This window comes from Lichenostomus cassidix, chromosome 9, assembly GCF_008360975.1.
Source record: "Lichenostomus cassidix isolate B80296 chromosome 9, HeHo_3.0, whole genome shotgun sequence".
Taxonomy (NCBI): Eukaryota; Metazoa; Chordata; class Aves; order Passeriformes; family Meliphagidae; genus Lichenostomus; species Lichenostomus cassidix.
In genome coordinates this window covers 22,796,886-22,813,696 of record NC_139490.1, presented here as the reverse complement: position 1 = coordinate 22,813,696, position 16,811 = coordinate 22,796,886, and the positions used below count along the sequence as shown (strand labels likewise).

Below are 16,811 nucleotides of genomic sequence, written 5' to 3'. Positions count from 1 at the left end.
TGCACTTCAGGGAATCCAGAGGAGCTGGAGAGCAGCCAGGTGTGACAGCAGGTAGGAAGGTGACAATGGAGGTGGCTCTACAGTCCGGACAAGCGAGGAATTAGGCATATTTAAGACAGTTGCCAGCTCAGAACAACAAAATCCCCTTCCCAAGCCAATTGGAACTGAGGTTTTGTGTTTCAGGGGAAAGGTAGACACCTTAAAAAAGGGTTTTGAACCAAACTGACACAGAAAGCCTTACTTTTGAAATTCTGCACAGCAGAGGATTTTGGGAAAAGGTCAGGAATGTTTGTATAGGAGATTCAAAGCCTCACAATGGAATTTAATGTTGTTTGCATCGTTGGACTTGATTATTATTGCATTCTTTTAAAATATATCAGCTGTCAAGCAGCCCTGCTGCTGGAATTCCATACTGTAACAGAACAAGAGACGTGTTTACAGTTTGGATTTTACTTCAGGATCATAACAGGCAGCAATGGCTTGGCTGGAGTTGAAATCACTATCCTCTATGGGCCAAAGGCCCTTTGTTATAGTGTAATGAAATGCTGCTGCTGCTTCTTAGCTCTGAAAAGACTTTAAGATAAAAAAGCAGATTAAAACATTAAATATAACATCGGTATGATTTATATACTTATAAAAAGTGTGTTTAAAAAAACCCTTAATTTTTAGTTTTTAAAATAAATACCAAAAAAGGAAATTCTCTTAAACTAAAACACTGGTATTCCAGCAGCATTTCCAGTTGGGAAAGCTTCTGAGCAGTGTGCTGAGTTTTGGGTAGCGGGGGAGCAATAGGAGTGGCTTCTTTGAGAAGCTGCCAGAAGTTTCCCCTGTGTCTGATCAAGCTGATGCCAGCCAGCTCCAAAACAGACTTCTCATTATCCTACCAATCTGATTGGTAATAAATTCCATAAATTTCCCCAAATCAAGTTTGTTTTGCCCAACAGCAATCGCTGAGTGGTCTCTCCCTGTCTTCATCTGAACTTAAGTGCATTATATTTTCTCTCCCCTGTCCAGCTGAGGGTAGTGATAGAGCAGCTTTGGCAGCCACCGGCTGTCCCACAGTGTGTCACTCTGGAATTACCTTTTTTCTGGAATATTTTGGCAGAGCATTTCCAGTCATGTGGTTGTGACCATGGATGGATGGCCGGGGCAGGCTGGGGGGGTTTTGGGATGGAGAGAATGACAGCTAAGGGGAGCATGGGGATGTGCAGGGTGTCAGGGTGAGCATGAGGCGATTCGGTGGGTGACCCCCAGGATGGGGTCAGAGGCCGTGAAGAACCTGGAAAAGGCTCTGGAGGTGCTGGTCAAGAGTGGCTGGACATGAACCAAGCGTGCCCAGGTGGGCAGGAGGCCAATGGGTCCAGCAGGCCCAGGGCAGTGACTGTCCCTCTGTGCTGGCACTGTGAGGCACCTCCAGTGCTGTGCCCAATGTTGGGACTTCACAACCAGGACAACTGAGGAGCTGGAGTGTGTCCAGGGAATGGAATGGAGCTGGGAAGGGGCTGGAGCACCAGGAGAGGCTGAGGGAGCTGGGAAAGGAGCTCAGCCTGGAGAGAAGACTCAGGGGGACCTTGTGGCTCTGCACAACTCCCTGACAGGAGCGTGCAGCCAGACGGGAGCCAGGCTGTGCTCTCAGGGAACAAGGGACAGAACGACAGGAAACGGCCTGAAGCTGTGCCACGGGAGGTTCAGGTTGGATATCACAGACAGGGTGGCCAGGCATTGGCAGGGGCTGCCCAGGGAGGTGGTTGAGTCCCCAACCCTGGAGGTGTCCAAGCAACGCCTGGATGTGGCACTCAGTGCTCTGGACTGGGTGACAAGGTGGGGATCGGTCAGAAGTTCAACTCGATGCTCTTCGAGGTCTTCTCCGCCGTCAGTGATGTCGCGATTCCGCGAGCGGCAGGAGGCAGGGGCCGGGATGCTGTCCCTCCTCCTCTTCCTCCCGGCGCCGGGCGGGCTGCGGGAAGAGGCGGGAAGAGCCGTGAGGGGATCCCGCCCCTCCTGCCCGCGCTCAGGGGGCGCCCGCGGCGGCGGGAGCGGCGCGTGCGCGGGGCGGGGCCTGGCGGCGGCCGCGCCGTGCGAGGGTCCGGCGGGGCGGGGGGTCCCGCCCGCTTCCCCCCGGCCCTGCGTCCGTCCCTCCGTCCCCGCGGAGCGATGGTGCCGCGGCGCCGGGAGCCCGGCGGGGGGCGGCGGGGCCGGCCCCGTGAGGCGGCGGGGGAGGCGGGCGCGGGGCCGCGGCGGGGCCGGCGGGTGCGGGGCCCGGGCCGCCATCTCCTCCGTCTGCCTCTGCCGCCGCCGCTGCTGCTGCTGCTGGTGCTGCCCGCCGGCGTCCAGGGCCAGCCCGGCCCCGGCCCGCACGCCCCGGACTGGCCCCCCGGCGGCCCCGGGCCCAGCCTCAGCATCTACCTGAGCGAGGAGGAGGTGCGGCAGCTGATCGGTGAGTGCGGCCGGGGGCGACACGGGGCCCGGGGGCGGTGCGGGGCTGAGGTGGTGGTGCCGGCGGGGGAATGCGGCCGCTGAGGAGGGGCTGAGGGGAGTCCTGTGGGCCGGGGTGGAAGTCTGGGGGGCTGGGAAAGGATGGGAGGCTGTGGGACTGCGCTGGAGATGGTGGGGGTCAGCAGGACCAGAGGGGGCTGCGGCGTTCCGGGGGCAGTGGTGGTGTATGTGGGAATGTTGGGAGGGAAGCAGATCTAGGGATGTAGGGGAGAATGGAGGCGGCTGTGAATGGGGATGAAGGACCTTCAGTTGCCGAGAGGATGGGGGGCTGTGGGACTGGGGTGGTAATGGATGAATCCAAGATCTCTGTGGGTTCTGAGCGATTGGCTGTGAGCGGGGCTGAAGGAGCTGGGGCTCGGGAGGGTGAAGGGCTGAGGCACTGGGCTGAGGCTGATGGGTGTCAGCAGGACCAGGGAATGGCTATGGGCTCCAGGAGACTGGGAATGTCTGTGGGACTCCTGCAAGGGATGCAGATTTGGGGGTGCAGGGGAGGACGAAAAGGGTCGTGAGTGGGGATGAAGGACCTGGGGGCTCAGGGTATGGGGTATGGGGTGCTGTGGGGCTGGGGTGGGGATGGGTGATTCCAGGGATTTGTGGGTTTTGTACAGCTGGCGTCATGGTGAGAATGGAGAAGTTAGAGGATTCGGGAAGGAGTCTCTGTGCTGCCTTCTGTGTATATGGCTGGGGGGGGGAGAAAAGGGCACAGGGCTTCACCCTGATGGTGAGGGGCTCCCCAGGCTGGAGTGATCAGGGCTGGAGTCCTGGGGGAGCAGAGTAAGCCCTGGAAGAGGTGAGCTCAGGCCCATGATTTAATTAGCCCGGCAAGCGACATGCAGAGGGCAGAGAAGAGACCTGGCAATAATTGGGTGCGTGTGTGAAAGGAATCTTAATTTCTAGGCAGGCTGACAATTGCTGCGCAAAGACTTGGAGGCAGTTCCTGAAGTCCCCCATCTGGCCTGCTGTGGAAGGCTTTCACAGGAGTTCTGTGCTTGGAGAGTCTGACTTAAACAAAGATTTGTTTTCTGTAGGCTTTGGCTTGCATAGGCTCTTGTTTAGAGTTGGTGGCTGGAGTCTCAAAACAAATCTGTTGGTGTCCCCTGTGATTTGTTTTTCCCAAGTGCCCTGTATGTCTGCAAGCTGGAAAACTGGCAGTGCAAGACTTTATTTGCGTCAAATGGACAAAATAAAAATATCTCCAGTTAATTTGCACTCTGTGAGCACGCAGCTGACCCAAGTCAGGGGATCTGGGCACTGTAAACATTTTTCCCCCATGGTTTGCTCTGATGATCAGTGTCCTGCTGTTGTCATCTGTACATGGCACGTGCTTGCTGCCAGATCCTCCAGTACAGAGGGTGAAAATGTACGGCTTGCTGGTGAGTTGGGATTCTAAACAAGTAGTTAATCTCAGAAGTACTGAAGGGTAAGGTTTGAGCTCTTCCACGTCTTGTGCCTGAAATCTCTGTTAGTTGGATTTGTTCAGGCTTCCTTGGCCCACTGGCATAATTATTCATTGTGAAGTAGCAACTGAGGAGGCTGTTACTATTTATTTAAGAGGTGCTGTCACTATTTTTTAAATGAAATTTCTTCCTGTAGCCTCTCTTACGGGTGTCTACTGCTGCATGGCTGAAGGTATTTACTACTCAGCTGTCTGGTAGCTGGTTTATATCACTTTAAGTATCTGACATGAATGATGTGTTCTGCTTCTGTGACCCCAGAGACCTGGATAAATTGGAGTCTAATGTGGAGGTAAACTGCCACTTCTTTCAGTTAGTGGGGTTCAGATCACTGGAAATCTGTTGTAAACTAAACTTCAGGGATCTAAACTGTGTTTTTGGCATGAGCAGATTTAATTTGAGGGGTATCCTTTACACATACTTGCTACTGTAGCTGAGATGTAGTGTAAGGAGGCATTTAGACACAAGCCAATTTACCAATAACTTCATGTATTCCTCTGGCAGAAGAAAATCCAGAAGGGTAGACAATTTCGTTCCAGGTCTTTGCGATTCTGAAAACAAACCCAGCTATTTAATTTTTTCCATTTTGTAGTATCTGACTGGGGTTTACATACAATCAAGTTAGTGATTTAAGGCCCTGTACTGATGTGTGAACTTGCAAAGAGCAGGGAGGGGATTCAGCTTCTGAAACTTCCCTGAGAAAAGCCATGGTGCAGCGGATGCTGGGATAGTCAGTCACGGGGAATAGGAAAATGAGTTTGCTTGTGAAGCGAAGTGTTAAGTTCACTGAAGCTGCTAATAGAAACTGGATTCTTTCACCTTTTGTCTCTAAACAAACTCTTGTCTCTGCTGTCTTGCTGTGGCTGACCAGAAACTCTCAGACTTTCTGAAGTGCTTATAAACCCAAATGTTACATGGAGTTACTACAGCCTGTGGTGTTTTCGTGCTTCTAAATATCATGCCTGTACAGCTTTAGGTGGCAAATTCGATTAGGAATAAACGTAAGGCACATGTGGCTGTTGAATCAGTCACAGACAGCGATGCAGAGCTGGAACATCCCCAGGGTCTGGTGGAAGCTCTGTGGGGCCAAACCCCCACGCGGTCTCTCCATCAGCCAGGCTGACACGGTTCAGTGGAGCATCTGGTGCTCCTGCTCTCCACAAACCCGGGGTTCGGTGTCTTGCAGAACCATGGGCTGTGTTTTAATCAGGTTGTGGCTTTTGTAAGTGAAATAGGAACTTGTTGCAGATTATTTGTGGCTGCTGTTCTTTGTGGTGTGGAGGAAGAACAGATACAGTGATTTATAGTGAAAACTGCTCACTCCTTTCCTGTATGCTCACACCAGATTTCCACCACTGGGCTGTGGGATTCTGACCATGTGTCTGCCTTAGGAGGAATTGTTTTTAAAGTCTTCAGGGCTTTATGTAGAAGAAAACTGGAGGAAACTGGCTTGTCTTGTTGTGTGAGGTGGATCTGTATTTCGAAACGCTGCAGAGTTCTCAGGGTCTGAAAGCAGGACTTGCTATATGGCAGGCAGATGGTGTCTCTGTCAGAAATATCTCTTGCCATTCCCATGGAAAATATTCCCAGCCATCCAGGCTACAAGCCTTTGGGAAAAATAATCTGTAGTTTTCACATAGTTGAATGTGTCAGATTCTGCTTGCAGCAGACAGGATTTGGTGATAGAGGGGATGGAGGTAGAAGGAAGGGAAATCGATTGAGATGACTCCAGCGATGGCAGCAGCAGCCAGAGGTGTTGGGGTGAGAGCAGTGATGAGGCACAGGGTGAGGGAGAGTTGGGGAGGAGGAAGGGAAGTGCTGCTTTCTCGGGAGAAACATCCAGAGCACCACAACCATTTTAGGGGTGTCTGTGAACTCTGTTGGCACCATCATCAGTAACTTTTTGGAGCTGGTTCATATGGAGAATCTCTTTTGGGCCTGTGCTTATTCCTGAAGAAAGTTTTGTTTGTTTTGTGCAGTGGCTGTACAGGTGTGATAAACACCACCCAGTCCTATCCCTTTTTCCTGCCCTGTGATGCTGAAGATGCAGGTGGTGTGAAGTTTGTGATGAGTTATTCAGCAGGAGGTCTCTATTTGATTTAGTGACTTTCATTCCAGTTTTCCTGTGAAATCAAAAGGTGGTGTTTGTCTCATGTTGAAATGCTCCATTGTTCTGCTTTTCACAGGATCCTGGGATGTCAGGGTCAGTATATCCCTGCTTTGCAGGCTGTGAGCTAAGGTTTAGAGAATAAGGTAGAAAATATTCATTATTATTAGATAGCTTGTTTTAGTAATTAAGGGCTGGATCTAGTCTGATTCAATAGACAGTGTTATTTGGCACTTGGTGCATTCCTGGTGTATCTCTTAGACCTTGATTGTGATTTCCCAGCAGTTCTGAGCTCAGCCTCACAGGAGACTTCGGGTTCTGCCCTCTGATTCTGAGGAGCAGAATCAATAGCTGCCTGTGAAAACTTGGCTTGAGCAGTTCGTTCTCCTGGCATTGCAGGCTGTTCTTTTGCAACATTCATAGCAGCAACAAGGTGCTTAAGCAGTGAGGACAATCCTTTCTGTCCCTGCAGGGTTTTTTTTGGACACTACATGCCTGTAAGCTGTGAAATTTGTCTTGTGGATAGCCCTCCTGTCACATGGCTCTGGGTCTTTTTAGAGATCTGGTCTGAATGTTAACTGAGACTTTAGTCCCATGGGGGGAAAATGCCACCACATTATCATGTAACTAAGGGCTATCATAAGGCATATGTACAGGGGGCTAAATTAGAATTGCAGGGGAATTTTAAAGTCAGAAGTCTTACAGTGTTTGTGTTGAGTTTCCAAATTTAGTGTTCTGTGGCCTAGTTTCTTCTGAGTAATCATTGAATGCTGTCTGTTGTTAGTTTTATATTTGCACTCACTCAATTACGGAGTTAAATGAATTTCACTTATGTGACTTGTACTTACGTGTTCTAGAATTTCATTAGAAGCCAGGGTGCAGTTTACAAAAATGAGTTGTCTGGCTGGAAGATGCAACATTGATGCAAAATCTATTACAGCAGAGGGTTGTTTGTTTGTTTTTTAAATTGTGCGGCTGACTCACAGGGTGGTTGAGGTTGGCAGGGACGTCGGGAGGTCATCTGGTCCCACCCCCTGCTCAAGCTGTGCCATCCAGAAGCTTTTGAACATCTCAGGGGATGGAGACTTCACTGCATCTGTGGGCAACCTGTGCCAGTGCTCTGTCACCCTCACTGGATGAGTTTTTCCTGCTGTTCAGGCAGACCCTCCTATGTTTCAGTTTGTGCCCATTGCCTTCGATCGTGTCACTGAACGTTTTTGCACACATCTTTGAATATTTATATATACTGATGAGATCCCCCTGAGCCAGCTCTTCTCCAGGCTGAGCAGCTCCAGCTTTCTCAGTGTCTTCTCATGGCAGAGGTGTTCCAATCCCTTTAATCCTCTTTGTGTCCCTTCACTGAATCCTCTCCTGTAGTTCCATGGCTCTTGTATTGGGGAACTCATTGCTCCAGGTGTGGCTTCACCAGGGCTGAGCAGAGTCCTGGGAAATTGCAGGCCACATGCAATTTTTTATATTAGAAATGGAGTCTAAACATCATTTTATTGCAGCAGATGATCTTGATTGTCTTCATTTCATACTGTGAAACAGCTTTGTTGATGTCACTATTTTGGGGAGTTAGTCCCAGGAGTTCACATCAAAAGTGCTTTATGGTACTTGCAGTGAGTCTATAGTGACTAGAAATCCTCTTGTTCCTTTGTTGCCTGATTGTTATGAAAGGGAGCTGAAAGCGTGTATTCTTTGTGATTCTTGAAAAGCTTCAGGACCTTGTTAAAATCCCACTCAGCCTGTCTTGAACAGCATCACAGCCTAGAGCACCACCAGCAAGCTGGTGCTGTGCTCTGAGTGAGGGCTGTTAGTAGCACCCAAAATAATTTTCCATGGGAGCTGGGAAACTCACAGGTACTGGAAAAAATGCAGGAAAGATGCAGGAGGATGGAGGAAATGTCCCTCAAGGAGCAGATGTTTGAGCACCCCAAGGTGTGGAAGCAGATGTGTCTGTGGTATATGACCTACAGTTCAAGACCAGGTTCTGTTGTATGCGTGTTCTCAAATCTTCATTTCATAACTTTTAAGTGCCTAGCTCTGGAGAGCTTTCTGCATGCTTTTTGCATGCTGTTGTTTTTGCTGTGGTCCACATGCCTGTCTTTGCAGGAGTACAGACCCACTTCATGGCACCAGTAGAAAGGGAAGATATACATAGGTGCACACCTGGATGGAGAGCTTACTTCTAATCCTGACAGACACCATGCACTGAAACAAAACGGAACTGGTGAAAATGTTCTGATATATCCAGTGAAGTGCAAATGCTGTTTATAGAATAATTGTTCTGTTACCTCTCTCTGCAAAGCCCTTTAGCCTGCTGACAGTCTGGGATGGATGCTCACTAGCTGGTGGGTTTGGGGTTGCAGGCAGGTGTTACTCAGCCTGCTCTGGAGCAGTGGGGCTGGGGACAGGGAGATGTTCAGGGCTGTGTGCAGCAGCAGCAGGTTGTGACAAGTTCCCTGTGTTGTGGCGTTGAGCAGCCTGTGTTCATTCTGGAGCCTCCCCTTGGCCTCGGTGCCTGTTGATGAGATTGACCAATTACCAGGGTTCACATCCATATTGAGGCTTCTGAGAGCAAGCTGCAGTTGGGGTTCCTCTGTCCCTTTCCATTCTGTTACCTCCCCTTTAGCTTGCAAAGTCCACATAACCAGTGGACAGCCATTTCTTTGGAGATGTGCAAAATTGTATTATCTACTGCAGTATTGGTAATGCTTGCAAACCTGCAGAAGAATAAGCTTCTAAAAGATTGAAATAGCCCATGGAATGCCTTCCTCCTACAGGAGGCAGCCCAGATTAGGATTGCTTTGAAACGGTATTCTGTGTGATGCCACTAAGGGGGAAGTCTGTGGAATAAACTTTCAGTCCCTTGTGTGCATTGATCTGCTCAGCATTGCTGAGGTGGGTTGTTGCTTTCTGAATCCTGCTTTGGCACATCAGTTGATGTGTTGGGATTTAAACTGCTGGGGGCTCTGTGTGAATCCTGCCTGGAGAAGGCTCTTGCCCTTCTGCAAATTGGTGTTCAGGCAGCACTGCACAGGCAGACTGCGGCTGGGCTGCCTCATGTGGCTCTGTCTGTGCTCAGCCCTGGGAGGAAACAGCCATTTCAGCTCCCCAGAGGCCAAGGTCTGTCCAGTGATAAATGCTTGTGGCTCTTGTAACATTTGTGTGTCAGGGACTTGGAAGAAACCTGACCTCTGAGACTGAAGGCTGGCCTGATGGTGTGGAGGGGGGGAAATTGCCAAAGCTGCATTCCTCACTGCTGTGACTTTACACCTGCCTTCTGTTTGGCAGTATCCTATTTATCACTGTTGATTGTTTGGCCTCTTGGAATACATGCTCTTTCTCCCTCCAGTGCACAGACAGAATGGGAACGAGAGAGGAAATGGAGGCAGAGCTCCCTGCATGCATGAGAAAAGCCAGCAAGAAGGGCTCAGGATACTGGGAGGAAGGCAGGGACTGAAACTGCTCCTAAACACCACCTGTGCAGAGAGAAACACAAGAGATAGGGATCATGTTCACAGGCATGAAAAATCCCAGGGTGGTGTTTTCCTGAGAGTGGGAGCCGTGGAGGCAGCTGTACTGTACACTCAGGGTATTTTACAGGATGAAGCCTTGAGTTTTTCTCCTCCTCTTCTGCTATTCAGAGTTGTGTTTGGATCCTGGAAAAGCTGAATTAATGAGACAAATCCCAAATGTGTTGGTTCACAGTTGTGCTGAGCTCTAGCGAAATGGCTTGATGACTAATTGCTACCTGAAACTATCCAGACTGGAATATCACGGAGGCTCCTACTTCCCTTGCAGTGGATAGGTGTTTAGTCAGAGTTACTGCTCTGTACTTTGGTGTGCAGAATTGAATCCTACTCGAAGTCTCAGCCATGAGAGCAGTGGCTGCATACGGGCTGAAGTGCATTTAATGAGTTGTGCCTGATAAATTGAGTTCTTTTCCCTTTTCCCCCTGGAATGGCAGCAGCACCAGCAGCTCCCATGTCGGGATGAATGCTAACACTCTCTGCTAACGCCTTGTGGTGGCACAAAGGGCGCGATGGCAAAGGCTTCAAACGCATTATTCCTCTTCCATCGCTGCCTTTGTCCTTCTTTCAAGCGGATAACTCACATATTTGCACTGACTGCTCCAGAGAGCTGGGAGCAGAAGCAACAGCATGAAACTAATGCGATGCTTTAGAATTGCCCTGCCACTTACTGGGTGTTGAATAGCTGTAATTAAATTAACCACTATATTGATTTCAGCACACTGCTTGGGAAAGAGCAGAGAGGGAACACAGGCGTGGGAGCTGCAGCTCGGGAGGCTTGGAAAGCTGGAGCAGGCTGATAAACTAATGATGGTTATCCTCTCCAAGCTCTTTGGGCCTTCATGGAGTTAGTTGATGGCCTTGCAGAGTAATTCCTAATAAAAGAAAAAAATACTACGCCCTGTGGGTGTAGAGATGGCCACAGGAGCGAGCAGACCTTGGCTTAGTTTGTTTGGAGCTGGGGTTTGTGTTAAACAATCCGTGTCACTCTGATGGAAGTGTTCAAAGCATCTCAAAAGATGTGGAGGGTTCATTATCCCTTCAGCAATCCTGTTGGGCACAGAACCCAGGAGGTATGAGTTTTGAGGTCTGAAGCACTGACAGAGGGGGTGTATCTGTTTTTCCTGATTAATATTAACTTTGTTGGTACTCTGTTGGGTGCTCACTACTGGAATAGCCATGGCAGTGGCAGGGACACTGTTCTGGAAGTGACTGAGGGTCTTGTCTACAGGAATAACTGAATCAACATGTGAGTGCATTCCTATAACAAAATGAAATAAAAATAAAATGGCACAACTTCTGTGGGTAGGTGACACTGAAATACCACAACCACATGTTATTCACAAGCCCAAATGACATCTGGCATACCTCTGTGAGGTGATGGTGTTTTAGCTGGGAAGATGACGACAGCAGCTCCCTTTCCAAGCTTTGGGACACTCCTGAGCATTTGATCAGAGGCTGTTTTATTTTGAGGGCTGTGCTCTTGACAGCTGCAGGTCATGAGGAGGGAACCTTTTGGTTTTCTGTTCTCAGTGTTTGCTTCCATTCTAATTCAAAAGGAGCATCAAACTTCATGTTACAATAATGATGAGAGTTGCCATTACTGCAAAGTTAAATTTTTATTTCATAAGCACACCTAAGAATAAAGTTCTTTCATAATTTTCCTTAGAGTTAGAATTTTTTTGTTGTATTATATAGAATTTCCTTTCAGTGGCCTCCAACCCTGTAGCTGTGCCATTCCTCTTCCCACTTGTCCCATTTCCCCTTGCCCTCTGTGTAGGTCATTGCCACTAATTTTCCTCTGCCTTCAAGTATCCATTTTGTGCATCTCTGCTGCATTTTTCCTTTGGAATCAGCCGTTCAGGTAACTCGTGTGCACCATTATTTATTAAAAGCAAAGTGGCTGCTGCTTTGGGTGAGGGTTTACTAGGTTTTTCTTTTTTTTCCTTGAAATGCCCAAATTTCATTTCGAAAGGTGTTCTCAGGAGCAGAGTTCGCTTGTATTTTACTCTGAGGTGAAATATACGGTGTTGGTTTGGGGTTTTTTTTCCCCCAGTAAGAAGTGTCATCTGCCTATTTCCACAGGGGTCTTTATATCCTACCTAGCAGGAAAGTTGAGATGTTTTTTCTGTAGGTGAAGGAGAGAAGAACAAGCAGGCAGGTGGTTGAAATGTAATTGCTGTTCAGAGACAAATGAAGGCTAAGCAGATGGGTCCTGGGAACAATAAATATCTTCTATTTAGTATGGATCAAGTTAAATATTGATTGTACTTGAGCAGGTGCCATCTCCTAGGGGAGCTTCTTCCTGTGGAAGGGAAGAAGTCCTCTCTCTGACTTTCCAAAAGGCCTTTCAGTGGAAAAAAATGCCATTTGTGTGGGGTGTTGAACTTGCAAATTGTATTTAACAGCATCAGTGAGGTGAATTGGGGGTGAACTGCCTGTGAAGATTCACAAGCACTTAATGAGAGCTCTCAGCTAAGAGTTTGTCTCCTGTTTGCTGGATGTTGGGAAGCTTCCTGCTAAGATTTCCTGCTGGGGAATTTTGGTCGATTTTCAAGGGTGCATTAATTGCCTTGAAGTTATGTTGAGTATTTCCTCAAATTGAATGCTTTGCACGTTGTATTCCCCCTCCAGCTCATGAGAAGCTAACTCTGCACAGGTAACAACAAATAACCACAGCCCATGTTCCTTCTGCTGCTGCTCCTTGGTGTTGGGTGAGCTTGCAGAGCTGTGAGTATTGCTGGTTTTGTGCTGCTGCTTTGTCTTTCAGCTTGACACTGAACACCATCCTTTGACAGTCCCTAGTGCCTGTGTTAGGAGTCTGAAAAGGTGCTTCTTCATCATCTCCATGTTGCTGAAGGTTTAACTTGTTTTTGCCCTCTTTTATTTTTCATCAGTCATCTTTTCCACAGACTTCCCAACCTGTAAAGTGTTTAGAAATGAGTATTTCAGTCCAAAATCCTGGCTAGCAACTCTAACTGGCAGACTGTAGCTTTGTGGAAAGCTTAAGTAAAAATTGAAGTGGAAGGCTGTGGTCTGTTACTTGTTTTATTAAAGCAAAGTTCACTTTGTTGTTGTATATACTGGATATATACAAATAGGATGTAAGAAGTTTTTTTGTTTGTCTGCATTTTCAGATACTTAGTATTGCATTCCCATTGTTTGCTGTTTTCTAAACTAAATTGATCCATGTGTATCAGTTTGCATTTGTTTTCCTTGTATCTTTGAATTTCCAGCTGTAGTTTCTGCCCTGGGCAAGCTGACTGGTGAATTAATTAAGTACATTCAAACTAATAAGGCTTGCTCTGGGAGTGTGTTCTTTCTACCCTGTTAAAAAAAAAAAAAAGATGTTTCAGTAGTCAAGAGCTGATTTTTAGTTCTTCAGTCACATTTCCTGTGTTTGGGCTGTATTTTCCAGTGGAGGTTTGCAGAACCTGTTGCAAAAAGAGTAAAGTTAAGCATTTAAAGTCAGTGTTTCAGACTTAGGGTACGCTTTAAATGAAAGGAAAATAGAAGTAAAAAGCTGTCCTTCTTCAGCCAGTTAAATTGTCCAGTGGTGGGAGAATCCAGTGTGCTTATGGAGTGGGATGAGCAGATTTGGGAGGGGGGTGGTGTTGGAGGGGATGCTGAAGCTTGGGGTTTATACTGTTTTCACATGGGTGTTCATCCTGGAGTGGGAACTTCTGGTCTGGCCAGAAGACTAACCCAGATGAGCTGCTCAGGAGCAGAGGCCTCAATCTCTGGAGTACATAGTAGAACAAATAAAATATTCATATAAAGATCATAATTGGTTTCAGTAGCTGTGAGTCAGGATCAGGAATGGCTTTGCGCTGGGAGGGCTGTGGTGGTTTGATGTCACACTGCAAAGATTTCTCAGCTGCTGATGAAGAAATTTTTAAATTACAGGCTAGAGCATTAAGAAAACAAACCCTAATTTCAGTCATTTCTCTGCTGGGGAGCCACTGGGACTGATGGTTATGTCAGCTATTGTTACCAGACTGCTCTTAATAAAATGCTGCTTTTTGCAATACTCAGCCTATGTGTAATAGCAAACTCTTGCATTGCGCACCCATTTTTGATCTCCCCATTTAAGACAAAATCTGCCAGAATTATGTAATGGAGATTAGAAGTGATTTAGTATTGAAGTGTAACCCCAGGTAACAGACTCCTGAACACTGCTGTCGTCTTTAAGAAGAACATGTTAGTACTGGTGCACATTGCAGGATAGATTTGCTTCATAAAAATAAAATCCAATTTTCCCATGGTGGCAGAGGCAAGTTTCTTTTGCATATTGTGCTTAAAATGAAAAAAAAAAAAAAAAAGAAAAAATGAGAGAGTTGAAGCTGGACTGCATTTGCACAAGGACATTTGAAAAGAAGTGTTTTGTTAGGCTGCTAGACTGACATGATTCAATTTTGTCATGAGCACAAGGGCTGCCCAGCATCTTTGGCATCTGGTAATGAAAGCTGGCCTCTCCCCTTCCTTTCTGAGCTTCTTCAGATGTTTTGTTATGTTAAACAGTGCAAAGAATGACAGACTTTCTCTGTGCTGCTGCTTAAATTTACCTTTTTGTTTGCCTTCAACTTTAATTTATTCTTTCAAGTCTGTGCCCAAGGTACAAAGATGGGGAAGTTAATAAGGAGATTTAGAGGTTGCCTGGGTAAAAGGGTGGTGTTTTGGCCTCAAAATCTAGGCAGAGCATTGCTCTGATTTCATGTGTGTTGGTGTAGGTTAGTCAAGTCCAAGTAAGGAGAAACCAGATCCTTCTGTGCTGTGCATTGTCTGCATATGGACTTGTTTAGGGAGCTTTGCCAAAGCAAAGCTGCAGCCCAGCTTTTCAAACTGGTCACCATCGATCACCAATATTCTGCTTAAACCAACAGAAGCCTTTTGGAAAAGCTGCTTTTCCTCCTCTGCATTTTGTGATATTTCTTTGTAAGGTTCTCCACCCCTTTCTTTATGTTTTGCCACTTTGCCTACAAAATGATTGAGGAACTGCCCGTTTCCTGTAGCTGACTGTATTGCACCTGTCTTTTCCTCCCAGAGCCACCTATTTGCTCTTTTTATTATTCCATATAGGACATTACATCCAGCTTGGATTTGCCCTACTTAGTGCAAAGAAGGATTTCAGCACCTTCAGAACAGCCCGGCATCTTGCAGAATGACATTTTCTCTCCCCTCACCCGCTAGTCAGGAGGTTTAGTAATTTACTGAGCATTCTTGAAATCTGAAACAACTGAGAAACTAGAAGTTGTTTCTGTTTTCCTCTGCAACCTGCTGCCTCAGCTGGTGCATCTTACACTGCTGCTGAGTCTGAAAGAGATTTACACTAAAAAAACGTGAAAAGTTGAGGTTGCTGCTTTAGGCTGTGCATTGGCAGTGACCTGCTTCATTTGATGTCATTTTTGTGAGCTACCTATGCCCAAAGCATGCTTTGGAAAAACCTTACAGTATCTGAATGAAGTCACAGGACTGTTTTAGTATAAGCTCCAAGTGCTGCTGCAGCCTCACGCTCCATGTGGGATGCTCCTGGGCATCCTCACTAACCCAGGGTGTTAAACCCACTGAGGAGTGTTCCCCACTTGTTTTCTCTCCCTGCATAGTGCCAGTTGGACTCCTTGCACATGACTTGCTGAAGGCTTAAATAAGGAATGTTGCCAGGCAGGTGTCAGTGTGAAGTGTGAAGGCAAAAGGGGAAATGCAGAATTAAAGCAATTCTGAGTAACTTCAGCTGTCACGGTGAGACTTGGATCCCACACCCCATCAGTGACCCACGGCTGTGGCTCTCACTGCTTTTCTCTGCAGTGCCCTGTGTGATTCCTGACCTGTCTGTACCTTTCCCAGTGCCTTCCCTCCCAGCTGGGGTGTGGTGCAGCTCCCAGCACTGCCGGGATCGGCACTGGGCTCCCCTGTGCAGCAGAGCACACCTGCCTGCCTGGCTGCCTGCCCGCAGCACAGGCCGGGGCTTTTCCTCACTGGCAGGTTCAGCTGCAAGTTTTTGTGTGTTTTGCTGGCGTGATTGAGATAAATTATACAGACGGAGCGCTTGGGGAATTCAGGATTGAGTTGGGGAGGCAATGAAAAATTAGGAAGGGAAGGATGGTCTGGAAGCAGATCTGTCCTGTGGTGGATTGGGAGGTGGGGAGCTGGGTTCTTGCTTGTGTGGGGAGGACCCTGCTTCTTAGCTGTGCATGGGAAATGGAATTTTGTCTGTAGTTCACTGATGGGAAAAGATCTAGAGAGGAAATGTTTTAGTTGTTGATAAGCTTAAAAGGGAAAATTACTGTACAGTGTTGAAGCACTGACATTTTCCAAGTGTGTATCTGTCAGTTTCCAGGCTTGGAGAAAGCATTTACCCAGATTCCTAGAAGAAAAATCTGGTGAGAAGCAATTGGAAGATCATGCCTGTGAGTTTAATCACAGAATCATGGAAAGGTTTGGGTTAGAAGGGACCTTAAAGACCATCCGTGCCATGGGCAGGGACACCTTCCACTATCCCAGGTTGCTCCAAACCTTGTCCAACCTGGCCTTAGACACTTCCAGGGATCCAGGGGCAGCCACAGCTTCTCTGGGCAGCCTGAGCCAGTGCCTTACCTCCCTCCCAGGGAAGAATTCCTTCCCAGTATCCCATCTAACCCTGCCCTCTGGCAGTGGGAAGCCATTGCCCCTTTTCCTATCATTACACACCCTTGTCAAAAGTCCCTCTCCAGCTTTCCTGTAGGAACTTAAGGAAATCTGTCATCTACACACTGGAAGCACAGAGGATCTGCTGGTAAAGTGTTAGTGTGTCCTTGGGTTTTAATCCTTCCCTAGGCAGTTTCTTTAGCTCCCTGATGGGAACAGGACTCTGAGCCAGACAATCTTCTGCCTTTTTTAGGAATTCAGAGCTGTAGAACAAAACCTCTGAAACTACTTTTCTGTGCCAGTGTTAAAACAGAATATTTTGAAACAATACAACACAACATTGATTCTCACGCACCTCTTAGATTTTGCTGTTGAAATTCACATAATTAATGCCTCCTGTTAGTGTGGAGCTTTTTCTGGCAGTACAGACACTAAAACATTATGCCCTGTAGAATGAAATTACTCAGTGTTGTACCACCATTAAAGCTTAGAAGTTTGATTGCCCTTTTGTAGGGTAATTTGGTTTTGTACACCTTTAGATGATATTGCACATCAAGATACTTCTGATAGCTTCAGTTAGGATTGCTTTTTATA

General features: G+C 47.4%; 1 protein-coding gene across 2 annotated transcripts in view; it reads left to right on the top strand.

The window, feature by feature from the left end:
* The first annotated feature begins 2,040 nt into the window (after positions 1-2,040).
* RYK (receptor like tyrosine kinase) overlaps positions 2,041-16,811 on the top strand; it is a 52,057-nt gene continuing 37,286 nt past the window's right edge. For both annotated transcript variants that reach the window (XM_085069919.1, XM_085069918.1), the window contains exon 1: positions 2,041-2,437. In XM_085069919.1, the coding sequence (XP_084926045.1) occupies positions 2,155-2,437 (283 nt within the window). In that variant the 5' untranslated portion in view covers positions 2,041-2,154. The remainder of the gene's footprint in view (positions 2,438-16,811) is intronic.